This window comes from Cotesia glomerata, linkage group LG4 (genome assembly GCF_020080835.1).
Source record: "Cotesia glomerata isolate CgM1 linkage group LG4, MPM_Cglom_v2.3, whole genome shotgun sequence".
NCBI lineage: Eukaryota > Metazoa > Arthropoda > Insecta > Hymenoptera > Braconidae > Cotesia > Cotesia glomerata.
In genome coordinates, this window is record NC_058161.1 from 16,765,363 (window position 1) to 16,777,418 (window position 12,056).

General features: G+C 32.1%; 4 protein-coding genes across 6 annotated transcripts; 1 reads left to right on the top strand and 3 right to left on the bottom strand.

The window, feature by feature from the left end:
- Window positions 1-371: 371 nt before the first annotated feature.
- On the top strand, window positions 372-1,064 carry LOC123264253 (the record flags this gene model as incomplete). The annotated part of the gene is made up of 2 exons (XM_044727448.1): window positions 372-626; window positions 886-1,064. Coding segments are annotated over 2 exons (378 nt in total), but the record flags the coding sequence as incomplete, so codon positions are not given.
- Window positions 1,065-1,329: 265 nt separating this feature from the next.
- LOC123264249 (ribonuclease S-2-like) lies at window positions 1,330-4,836 on the bottom strand. 2 transcript variants are annotated; one of them, XM_044727440.1, is made up of 3 exons: window positions 4,294-4,836; window positions 2,533-3,451; window positions 1,330-1,601 (listed from the first exon to the last, which is right to left on the bottom strand). In XM_044727440.1, the coding sequence occupies exons 1-3, from the start codon at window positions 4,350-4,352 to the stop codon at window positions 1,461-1,463; spliced, it is 1,119 nt and encodes a 372-aa protein (XP_044583375.1). In that variant the 5' UTR covers window positions 4,353-4,836; the 3' UTR covers window positions 1,330-1,460. The 2 variants fall into 2 exon arrangements, with proteins under 2 accessions (XP_044583375.1, XP_044583376.1); XM_044727441.1 differs by having other exon boundaries at window positions 1,523-1,601; window positions 2,739-3,451.
- Window positions 4,837-6,837: 2,001 nt separating this feature from the next.
- On the bottom strand, window positions 6,838-9,557 carry LOC123264247. Its single transcript, XM_044727438.1, has 3 exons — window positions 9,383-9,557; window positions 7,527-8,559; window positions 6,838-7,058 (listed from the first exon to the last, which is right to left on the bottom strand). Exons 1-3 carry the CDS (start codon window positions 9,439-9,441, stop codon window positions 6,876-6,878), a joined length of 1,275 nt encoding a protein of 424 aa, XP_044583373.1. The 5' UTR covers window positions 9,442-9,557; the 3' UTR covers window positions 6,838-6,875.
- Window positions 9,558-10,431: 874 nt separating this feature from the next.
- Window positions 10,432-11,530, bottom strand: LOC123264252. Of its 2 annotated transcripts, none has more exons than XM_044727446.1 (2): window positions 11,396-11,530; window positions 10,432-11,327 (listed from the first exon to the last, which is right to left on the bottom strand). In XM_044727446.1, the coding sequence occupies exon 2, from the start codon at window positions 11,309-11,311 to the stop codon at window positions 10,760-10,762; it is 552 nt and encodes a 183-aa protein (XP_044583381.1). In that variant the 5' UTR covers window positions 11,312-11,327; window positions 11,396-11,530; the 3' UTR covers window positions 10,432-10,759. The 2 variants fall into 2 exon arrangements, with proteins under 2 accessions (XP_044583381.1, XP_044583382.1); XM_044727447.1 differs by having other exon boundaries at window positions 10,432-11,333; window positions 11,418-11,514.
- Window positions 11,531-12,056: the final 526 nt, after the last annotated feature.

A 12,056-nucleotide genomic window follows, 5' to 3' on the forward strand; every position in this document is an offset into this window, starting at 1 on the left:
ATTTATTTCGAAAGGCAATGCAATTAAAATTGTAAAAATCGTACAAACACATCGTCGTCACAAATTTAACATGACAATACCGAGAAATATTGTTAGTTTTAATATAAATCGAAGATAGTGCATTGACTTTAAGCATCAATGCAGTCAAAAATGTTAAAAACCGTACAAACACATTGTTTTAAAATTTTAATGTAATATTACTAGTTAATATTTTGATAACTTTTTGCTACAATGAGTAGAAGCGTATTTGCATTAATTTTAAGCGTCAATGCACCAAAAAAATAGTTTTTTTCATCAAGACACCTTCAATATTTATTCTTATCTGATGTTATCGTTGTTGACCTTTCTTTTTTTTTTAAACTTAACAAAATTTATCCAAAACTATATTTCTTGCTTTCTTAACTAGTAAAAAATTATTTTTAGACTATCAATCCCAAATTCGGCCAGAACTGTTCCAATATTCTCAATTTCCATCGAGAGCTTCTCCAGATGCTGGTGCAGTTTATCAACACAGTTTGTTAAACCAACAATATCAGCAGCAACAACAAATAAATAATAACTATTACCAAAATCAATTAGCGCAAATATTGGCGTTGCGTCAAGCTCAATTAACTTCTATTGAAAATGTGAGTTGATAATTATTCTCCATTAACTTTCACTCTTATTCGGTTACGTATCATTAATTGCTCGTTATGCACATTCACAATTGCGATTATTTCTGTTAGTTCAAATTGAAACAAAGGCCTTTGTCTCTTATAATTGAAACTCATTTTTAATAATTCTATTTCTTCATTTCTTCTCGTAAAATAAAATGAAAAAATTTTATTTAATTAACCCACAACTATGATTTATTAATAAATAAAATTAATTTCTTTTTTTTTCTAGGCACCTGAGCAAGTTCAACAAGCACCTGTAGAGCACCAGAATTTATTAGGCGTCGCATATTCACCATCAAATGCCGTATCGCATGTGAAAATCAATGCAAACGGCTATAAATACGATTTCTAATTAATTATTTAATTATTTTAAAGACTGTATCATACTTAATTACATCAATTAAATAAAGTTATCTATTATAATTATCAAGAATATCAATTTAAATTTGACAAAATTAATCAATAATTCCCTGAAGACATCTCTTTATTTTCCGTCAACAAAGTGGAGGGCACATATGCGTATACATAAGGTAAGAACACTTCCTACAAAAACGAGCGTCGAGTAAATATCTACTGGCTAGGGAAATTTATACTTTTGTTTGTCGATAATGAAGATCTGGATGAGACAATCCCTTAGTATCATAAAAAAATAAGATCATATGTGAGCAATATCACATGCATATGGTATTTTATTAACGAAAATTGATTATAAAGGAACATATTTATAAGGTATAATATATAATAATACAATAAATGACACTGATTGTAACTTTAAAGCGGTATTTTTCATCATCTATTTTATTTTTATCGAGGCACTCTTGCTAGGTAAGAAATTTCAATGTTTTTAGTATGCGGATCATTATGTCTCTCCTCTGGATGGTTTATAGGTTTTAAATTGTGGTCATAACACAATTGGATTTCCAATACGTAATGTTCTTGGGTTATCTATATAGAGAGAAAAAAAAATTTTTTATTCAATTAATCAGATCAGATATGGTCACATCTGACCGTATCTAATTATATATAGTCATATATAATTTCATTTATATTTGTAAAATCATTGTCATTTATATTTGTAAAATGCGATGGGCTTAATGCATGAATGCGAAAGTAGATGGTATAGACCAAATGGTAGTCCTGAAGCCGCATATCCATTATCCTCAACTTTTTCATCCTATCAATACGTGACTGGAACGCTTTCACGAAGGTTGTAAGCTCCTGCCTGCCACAGCATTATTTATATTTGTAAATATAAAATGTTCCACATTTTTACAAATATAAATAATGCGGTGAAGCGGGAAAGAATAGGAGTTACGGTAATTATTACGTGAAGCGTTCCACATTCACGTAAAAGGATATTGGTAGGAAAGGATTGAGAAAAGAATGTGGAGAGGATCATCTTAATGTGATTTTATAGAATATGCGAGAAAAAATTATTAGATAGCTCGGACTGGGATTCGAACCCAGAACCTTCCGAAGACATGTCGGCTACTCTACCATTTGAGCTATCCGGTCTATACTAAATTTCCTTTCGATTATTCTATATACATTAAGCCACACGGTCCATCGTACGGTAAGCATTTTTACAAATATAAATAATGCTGTGAAGCGGGAAAGAATAGGAGTTACGGTAATTATTACGTGAAGCGTTCCACATATAGCCAAATGTGTTCAGATAGATCATGTATGGCCAAACTTGACCACATATAGTCATATCGTGATTATGTCTGATTATATATGGTCAGCTCTGACAATAGATGATCACATGATCACATGTTACACATAGAAGATCATGTTATATCTGGTTAAATATAGTCAGTTCTAATATCCCTTTCCCGGCACTTATTAACAAAAATAAAAGTCGAAAGAATCTTACGTGATCATACCAGTATCCTATAAAAGGATAATAACCATGTTTTTCTTTAACAATTCTGTATAACTCTGTCAACTTAACATAAGTTCCTTTGACAAACCCACCATCCGCCAGGGTTTTCTTGAGGTTTATATCATCATACAACTCAAACGTCAACTGGAAGTATCCTAGCTGGTCATGAACATAAACTGAGCGAGTGGCACATTTACCGTGTTTGTTGAACTGGTACCGCCAAAAGGACTCATCAGTTTTTTCAGACTCATCGTAAAAAGTGAACCACAGCTTACGGAGTCTTTCTACCAGGGTTTCTTTACCAATCAGTAGCTGCTCATTGTATCTTAGGAATATCCGGTTACACCAGTCTTGAAGTGTTTCTCCACCTTTCTGAGCCGTAGGCCACAATCCGTGAATCGCCCAGTCATCAATCAATTTATGTTTATGGTATGCTTTACCGGATCTTTTTCCAAGCAGTGCTCTTGTCACCGGTGAAAATAGTGCAAATGTAAAGTAATCGAAACAATCTTCTGCTGGAGACTTTTCATCGATGCAACTTTCCATTGATGCATATACTGGATGTTGGTCATCTTCTTCTGGGTCATGACTGGAATGATGCTTACTTTGAGCGCTGGCACTGCTGCCTTCTGATTTAAAACTCAGATTACTTTTGCTAGAACTGGCAACGCTTGATCTAAAATGATCATCTGAATAAGTTAGATCTCCACGTCCAGAATAAGGTCCAGTATGACTAGTGTTCTTTGAACTTGATTCATCTCCTGGTTTCTTTACATTTAGAGCTCCAGCATAACTTTTTTTTCCATGAACATAATTCGCTGTGAGATTTTTACTACTATTCGGACTTGCATTAACGTTATCAGAGTCTGAGTAATACTTAGATTGTTTAGAATCTGGTATTTTCTCGTTCCTAAATACAAAAGGCATACAATTAAAAAAAAGACATTGCATGTTTGTTTAATTTTCTTGTTTTTAAAAAGTTTAGTTGAAGTTATTAAAACAAAATAAAGGAGAAATATTTAAATAATTTGTTTGTGCAGGTAACTTTTAAGTTAAATTATTTTTTAAAATCAAATTCTAGCGGCAGTGACGTAGTATTATATCCGGCGCGCGACGCCATCTTACAGAGAGTTTTAAAACTATATCCATGTTTAAGTTGTCTTCTTTAATAAATAGACGGCTATTTTATAATATACGATATATTTGTTGGTGAAATAAATTAATAAATGTAAAAAAAAATATTTTAACGAAGAATAAAACAATTATTTGTGAAAAATAATAATTATTAAAAAGCACGGACAGATAAATACTGACAGATATTTAGCAACAATACTTCACCTACTCCCGGACAATTTATGTCTTGCTTTTTCAACCCGACAACAACCATATTTTTTATTTATTCAAGAATATTTTGCATTAATAAAAAAAAAAATTATCTGTTGTATAACTTGACAATGTTTATTTTGTTAAGTAAATTTAACTCTTTAGTGATTTATAATGATCTGAATATATAAAATACAAGAAGTTAGCGTAATTTTCATTTTTTGTTCTTGCCGCAACGAATATAATTATATCACAACCAATCATAACTTGTCTTTACACTAAAATTTTCATCTTTTATAATTAATTTAAAAAATAGAATTGTTAATCAAAAAAGTATTAGAACATTCTTCAAATAAATAATTTTTTAATTTATAAATTAATTTTTAATAATTAAAAATTAATGCAAGTTCTCTAATTAAAATTACTTACGATTCGATGGTTTTGATTCCTTGTTGTAACTTATTCCAACTGTTGTATATATTAGACATTGTTAATTCGTTTTTTGTTGTCAGATAAAATATATATTAATCACTCTCTTTGTCACGAACGCAATGATTAACACAATGATAAAATCGGTAAAATTGTCATCGTATATATAACATGATAAGATAGTGGTATAATCTTCGAGAATACAGAATTGTTTGAAGTCATGCGACAAATTTCTTCTCAAATTTCCATTTTCAGCCAGAATATTCTTTTTACAGAATTTCGATGATGCAAATTTTATTATTAGAATACAAAATGTCGCTTCATATGATATGCAGCCAATTTACAACTAATTTTTCGAAAACGTCTCTTTATTGGAAGTCAACAAGATGGCGGATATACGCATGAGCGTCATATCTACCGGGTGGGAGAAATCAAGCAGTTGCCTGTGGGTAAAGTGGACTTCAATGGTATCCAAAGATGGTAAGATCCATATAAATCTTGGGAATAAAGTAAAATATTTTTCTTTTAAAAGTAAATATAAAACTAAAATAATAATAATAATAATAATAATAATAATTGTAAAAGGGCTATTTACCCTGTGACGGTAAAACCGCACACGCGTGATAATTATTCGACGTAGCACTGGCGCGTCTCGGTCTTCGGGACCCATTAGCATTAAGTGAGGGAAATTTTAAGTTTCTTGGCTGATCGCGTAGCTGCGGTGAGTTAGAAGTAGTGCAGTGACCAATGCATTAACATCGCTAGCCAAAACAGTCCAAAGAAGGAAGCCTGAGTTTCCAAAGCACAAAAATTACACAGGTATTGAGACTTTGATTCCTTTGATGAGCCAAGGGGTCATATACCCGGCTCATCAATTTTACTACTTCTCATTATTAAATCAAAATTTTGATAATTCAATTGTTATAATATTTTGCCTAATAATAATTAAATAATTAATTAATTGTAATTAAATCTTATTCGTTAGCATTGTGAGCATTCTTCCTGGGGATCTTATACCCGAAGAATGTTCTAGACCTCTTGGGTTTGGAAGTCGTGAGTAATTGATTTGTTAATTTGGCCAATTGATAATTGTTAACATCTTAGATTGGTTTAAATAAATTTATTTTATTAATTAAATTCTGAACATCGAGAAGGTTCCAATCGACACGACATAGTATTCGGTACCCGAGGTCCAAAACGTGCTACACAGCTACGAACAACGGCGTCCATTCTGAGCGCGCAAATTCCTTTGTAAATTTTACTACGCAACAATTTACAATATTAACAACTGGACTATTATTATAAATTATAACAATTGAATTATCATTTATTAATATTATTTGTTACAAGAAAGTATTATTTATTTAATATAATTTATTGAGAATTGGCTACTGAACTTCGACGCAATTGAGATCGAATTACCCGTGGATAATTTTTCGTGAATTTATTTTATATTGAGACAAATTGTTTTATTAATTATTTATAAATCGAAAAATTCCACGTGGTCATTTATACATTGAACTATCGAAGACTAAAATTATTATTTTATTGGAATTATTTGTAAAACTATTTATCAGTGTGGATTACGTCCGAGAAATTTTAGTTAGAATTTTACAAAGAATTATTCTTAAGAATTTATTTAAAATTTAAGAAATAAAATTACGAGTTGAAATTGGAGTAAAATTTTGCGTCAATATTGTTCCTAAAATTTTATTTAATGTTGAGTATTAAACTCGTGGATAATTTGGAATAAATTCAAGCGTCGGTTTTTAATGTAGATTTTTTGAGAATTAAATTATTAGTTGTGAAAATGGGTTACGATTTAATTGCGAGCTAATGACTGAAAATTTTAATAAAAAATTAATGTTGTAATTTTTGAAGTTTAATTTTATAAGTCAGAAGTAAAAAGTAAAGTAGAGCCAGTGTGTGTGTGTGTGAGCGGGTTATGTGTGTGAAGATCGTGCGGGTGGTTTGAGGCATTTATAGAGCGTGAGGGTCCGGTGGGCAGCGCGACTTAGTTAGAAACTGCGGTATAGACGCTCCATAAGAGGGTACCGTCAGGATTAAGAATTTTGATAGAGCGTGAGGGTCCGGTGGACAGCGTGACTTAGTTAGAAACTGCAATATAGACGCTCCGTATGAGGGTACTGTAGGATTAAGAATTTTTGTTAGTTTTAAGAGGTCCTGGTCAGCCGTTAGTTAGGCTGTAGTCTTAAGTTGTTAATTGTAGTGTGAGTACGTGAGTGACCACCAATTGTTATTTTATATGGTTAATAAATATCGATATATTGTTAAATAAAAATTTATTTCTTTCAGATCACCTTCCTCCACTCTCTCTCCCTGTAGATTATAAGCTCAGCTCTGGTTTCCGGTTCCAGGAACCGAGATACAAAATCCTGGTGGCACCCTTGTTAATTTAGAATCATTTATTTATTATATTGCTTTTATTTAGATTAATAAAGGGGCCAATGAGCGGTAAGTAAAACAACCCGTTACATAATAATAATAATAATAATAATAATAATAATAATAATAATAATAATGTTTTTATAACTCTACACTCAGAAGTTGTCGATGATGTATTAGTCCCTGGAATTATACCGTAAATATCTTCTTGTTGATGATGATTTCTGTAGATTTACATCGTAGTGGAACTCCAAGCGCTTAAAATTCGGATCAAGATGTGGGTCTCCTGGACAATCCATAGGTTTCAGATCCTGATCATAGAACAGTTTTATTTCATGTGGATGATAGATTTGACGTACCTTAAAAATCATAAAATATTACAAACTAATTTTTTAATTTACTGTTAAGAAAATTGAAAATTTTCAAGAATCGGGAAGTTAATGGTTATATTCCGTTTTTCTAAAACCGAATTTTCGGTTTATGGTATCTGTCTGTATGCCTGTATGTATGTATGCATTACGATTTGGATCGATTCGGATTGGTAGATTTTGAGAAATCTCAAAAAAACTACGAGAAAAATTTTTTTAAAAAACTAATCAGTTCTTATATAGCGGGAAGTTTGAGGGACGGCCTGCAGGGTCAACTTTTTTCCTGATTTTTTTTTTTTTTTTTGATAAAAAGTTAATGTGGGATTGGTGAAGGCTCGTTGCTAAACAACGGTTGCTAGGGGAGTTTAAAATATTTATTTAAAATCTACTGAACTATTACAAAGTTTGAACTCGTAATTGAAATTTTAGCATAATTAAGTAAAATTAAAAAAATCTTACCGGGTCTCTCAGTTGTTCGATTTTAGGATAACCACCATGTTTTTTTTTAATAATCTCGTACATTTCCGCCCAGGTGACAGTTTTTCCGGGTTTAAAACCACCGTCAGCAAGCGTATTCTTGAGATCTGCATCATTGAACAGCTTCAATGTCAGATTGAAATAACCTTTAAGGTTTTTAACATGTTTGGAGCGTGTCGCACACTTGCCATGCTCATAAAACTCATGCTTCCAAAACGCTTCATCAGAATAACGATCTTTATTGTAAAGACCAAACCACTTTTCACGGAGTTCTTTAACGAGCTCTTCATCATCTAGCAATAATTTTTCATCAAACCACATATTAATCAGGTTACTGCACTTTTTTTCCAATTCTGTACCATACTTATAAGAAAAAGCCCACAATCCATGAATAACCCAGTCATCAATCAGCTTGTCTTCACGATATTTCTTATTACCCATGTTTTGAGCACTCAAGGCTGCCGCTTTTGGAAAATAACATGTCAACATGAAGAAGTCGAAGCAATCTTCAGCGGATGATCTTTTATCAATACAGCTTCTCAAAGATGCGTAGCCTTTCCTAGAGCTTGACTCGGGTCTGGAACGAGATTTACTTCTACCACTGGTGCCCCTTGATCTTGAAGAATCTGTTCTAGAATGGGAGTGACTTCTACGGCTGCTGGACTTGGATCTGGAAGAGTCTCTTTTGTGACTGCTATCTCTTGATTTGTAAGGTCCTGTATCAGAATCATAATCATCTATACGACTGCTTTCTTTTGATTTAGACGAATCTCTTTTGGATTGATGATCACTTCTGCGACTGCTATGTCCTGATCTAGAAGAGTCTTTTTGAGAGTGGTGGTAACTTTTACGACTACTGTCCCTTGGTCTAGAATCTACTTCAGGAGGAATTAAATGTCGGCCATGAGAATATTCTTCACGTGGACGCTGAGGTCTGATCCTCTTAGCACTTTCGTCCACTGCGCCAGAATGTGAGGTAGACTTTAGGAACTTTGCTTCTGAATCGTCAGAAATCCTGAGAAAAGTTAACAATTAAGTGATTCTACAATGTAATAGTATTTTTCCTCCAAGTTAATTTTTACATCCAGAAAATGGTATTCTTGTGGAAAAAGTACCAAAGTTGAATCTCCACAACAATATGGACTTGTTACAGCAAAGTTTGGTTTCGCTATCACCAAAATACCAAAAAAAGTTTGGTAAATCCAAAAGTGCATGCCTCATAATCTCGTTTTCCATAATAAAATTGATTAAAATAAAACATAAATACTTTTAAATCTTTCGCGCCATTGTCCCCCCAGAAAAGAAAAGTATTGTGCATGTGTTGTAAACAAACGTTATTTACATAGACATAGATATACAAACGATAAGTGGATTTCAGTTTATTGCTAATTATAATTAAACTACATTGAATTAGATTGTGATCTTCGAAAGGACGTAATTTTAGATAATACTGAAGCGTATAAAAAAAAAGTGGACTTGATCAGTAAAATTTTTTGGCAGTTATCGTGACCACGCCAGTTTTCATATATACATCAGACACACGGACGTCCACAGAATAATTTTTTTAAACATTTTTTTATTTATTTAAAAAGCAAAATGTCTTTTGAAAATGTAATAAGTGTTAAAACTAGTGTTTTTCCATGACATTTATGTGTAAATATTATTCTACAAATGCGATAGAAAATAAATAGAGACAATTTTAGTTAAAAAAATCACTTGATTTTTGTAAGGCGAGAGTAGAGCACTTATGAGGCGTGCAAAATTTACGCTTAACATAAGCGCTTGAGGTATGCACATTTGGATTTACCAAAATTCTTTTGAAATTATTATATACTTACGATATAAGTCTCTTTAATATATCTCTTACTCCACTGAAGCTCTTGCCTGTATCAGACATTGTTAACTTGTTAATTGTTGGCGAGACAAAACAAATTTATCAATACTTTGTCACTATTCACTATCAGGATTAATAGTGCTGTAGTTGTTACGATTGTCATCTACTTATAAAGTGAAACTTACATAATTTTTGAGAATGCAAAGCGATCTAGATCTTTTTTTTTCATTTTTGGTCGAGAACTTTTGATGACAATTGGCAATCTTATCAGTCGAGAAAATGTCGTAGCCATTTTGTACAACTTCGACACTATTAATCACTTTTGAAATTGATCATTCCAATTTTTGAAAAGTTATTCAATAAATTACTCTTATAGGTTCATAAATTTTCTTAATTAAGATACATTTTTTATTTTTTAAATACAAAACTTTATACTTTTAAAAACATATCCGAGTTTTGTTAAGTATTAAATAATATTTAATAAAAAGAAATATTATTAAATAATATTGAATAAGAAGAAATATTATTAAATAAAATATTTCCCGAGATAACTACATTGATTTCAAGCGTCAATGCAGTCTCTAAATCATTATACATCTAAAGGCACTTCCAATTGCACATTTTTCGAGACAATACAATAATAAATATTATTTATGAAGATATTAATTAAAATTACGAAATTATGGAATTGATTTTGAGCGTCAATGCAGTTTAGAAGCGTAATTTATTACATAAAGACACTCTGAATGAAAAATACTAACCAAGATAATTACTGTCCAAGAATCTTTTCTTAAATTAAAATTTTTAAGATTACACCACAAAATCATAAATTTACAATACAAACTTGCTATTCAATAATGCAGTTTATTTTAAAAAATTATAATAAACGGCTAGTAACAAAAAAATTCGCACATTTTACATTAATCTACCATTATGCCGAGCTTAGCTTTCGCAAATATTAACAAGAAATTAAACAAAACAGCGATTATTTACACCAAAACTATATATTAAATGCTTATGATACCTTGCAGCTAACCTTAAGCCTGCAATTTACAATAGTTTCACTAAAAAAAACCGCGTGGTTACACAAAAAGTCCGCCATTTTGTCGTGCCTAACTTTCGCTAATATCACCAAGCAGAAACTCAATAAAACAGGGATTATTTACACTTTTAATGCTTAGGATACTTTGCAACTAATCTTAGGCCATTTTTCAATATTTTCTTTTAAAAAACCGGATAGTTACTCAAAAAGTCCGCCATTTTGTCGTTCTTTAGTAGAACAGCGATTACTTACGACAAATGACACTGCTTAAGATTCTACTAAAATAATAATAATATAAAAAGTGAACTAAAATTAAAACTTTTACAAGCAAAAGGACTTCTAAAATGTGGACATGCGCTTAGGAGGGCTGGTGGTGGAATCACAGCAAACATTCGACCAGCCATCGTCGTATTCTTCTTGATCCATTTTGTCTCTTTTGGACATAATCCTGGGAATAACGTGGACAGACTCGACGTCAAACTCGTGGACGAAGGTCAGGACATTCTTTGGAACGTACTCCTCATAGTTGACGAAGAGGCCATCTTTGTTGATGAAATCCGGGATGGTGTAGGTTATGGTGTCATCGATCTCTAACATGGTTTCGTGGTTCATGCGGATCTTGGTGCCATTTCGTGTCACCATCCAGATCTTGAAGTTTACATTCACCCGTTTTTGCTCTGTGGGCAGCTTAAGTTGCAAGGAAATCCATTCGCCGTACGGGTTTTTTGACCCGTTAAAGATCAGCACCAATTCCCAAGAGAGGTCATGATGCAACTTATTGGTGCGGACTGTTGTGTAGACCTCGTAGTTGGAGTCAACTTCTGTGTCTAACAGCTCGTCCACGCCGTTGACTCTCCATCGGTTGAGTGTGCTTCTCAGGATCGACACCATTGTTTTAGATTGTTTACTGGAAAGTTTTTTGGTTTGATTTATTATTGGCGATTGTTTGAAATTAGTAGAGAATTTAGTACTTACCTGATAGAGGTATGAAAGGTGGAAATTTTACAGGTCAAAGTTAATTTTCCACGTGCACTTAGTTAGGAGGTTTCTTGGTTATGTTTTCTAGTCACGTTGGACGCCGATGGTAATATGGGTAAAAATTTTTTTTAGGACTTGTAGAGGATTGAGCCTCGCGCATGCGTTGTAGAAAAGGGAAGTAAGGTATGGAAGCCTGATTAGCTCATCGATGACTTATAAGAAAGTGGCGCTACACTCGCTTATTGTTTACATGTATACTATCCATAAGTATAAAAGTAACTAGTAAAAAAGTCACTAGTGTACTTCCAACTTGTCTACTTGTTACTTGTAGATCCAAAATAGGGACAAAATGTCGTCATTTCTCAGTCATTACGTACAAGTGTGCAGATGCAAAACAAAAACATCAACAATTAAAGTATAATAAATGAATTGGCACCTAATTAATAAATAAAAAAAACTTTAAAATGAATTATTTTAGAGTTTCTGATGGAAAGGCTGCAGTTAGATTACCTGTAAAAGATAATAAAATATCTGTACAAACTATTAAAGCTTATTTTCCTGGTGTAAGTGGCCAGTGTATGTAATTAGTTGAAAATTTTCCTTTACTATAATTAAAAAAATATTATTTATTTAGTTTTTTTTATTTATTAATATTATT

Excerpts from the sequence above, each read along its gene's own strand:
- LOC123264249 (XM_044727440.1), bottom strand. The coding sequence starts at position 4,352 with ATGTCTAATATATACAACAGTTGGAATAAGTTACAACAAGGAATCAAA. Across the intron at positions 3,452-4,293 it reads GGAATCAAAACCATCGAATC|GAACGAGAAAATACCAGATT; the intron begins GTAAGTAATTTT and ends TTTTGTATTTAG. Across the intron at positions 1,602-2,532 it reads TAGGATACTGGTATGATCAC|ATAACCCAAGAACATTACGT; the intron begins GTAAGATTCTTT and ends CTCTCTATATAG.
- LOC123264247 (XM_044727438.1), bottom strand. The coding sequence starts at position 9,441 with ATGTCTGATACAGGCAAGAGCTTCAGTGGAGTAAGAGATATATTAAAG. Across the intron at positions 8,560-9,382 it reads ATATTAAAGAGACTTATATC|GATTTCTGACGATTCAGAAG; the intron begins GTAAGTATATAA and ends AACTTTTCTCAG. Across the intron at positions 7,059-7,526 it reads TCGAACAACTGAGAGACCCG|GTACGTCAAATCTATCATCC; the intron begins GTAAGATTTTTT and ends ATGATTTTTAAG.
- LOC123264252 (XM_044727446.1), bottom strand. The coding sequence starts at position 11,311 with ATGGTGTCGATCCTGAGAAGCACACTCAACCGATGGAGAGTCAACGGC.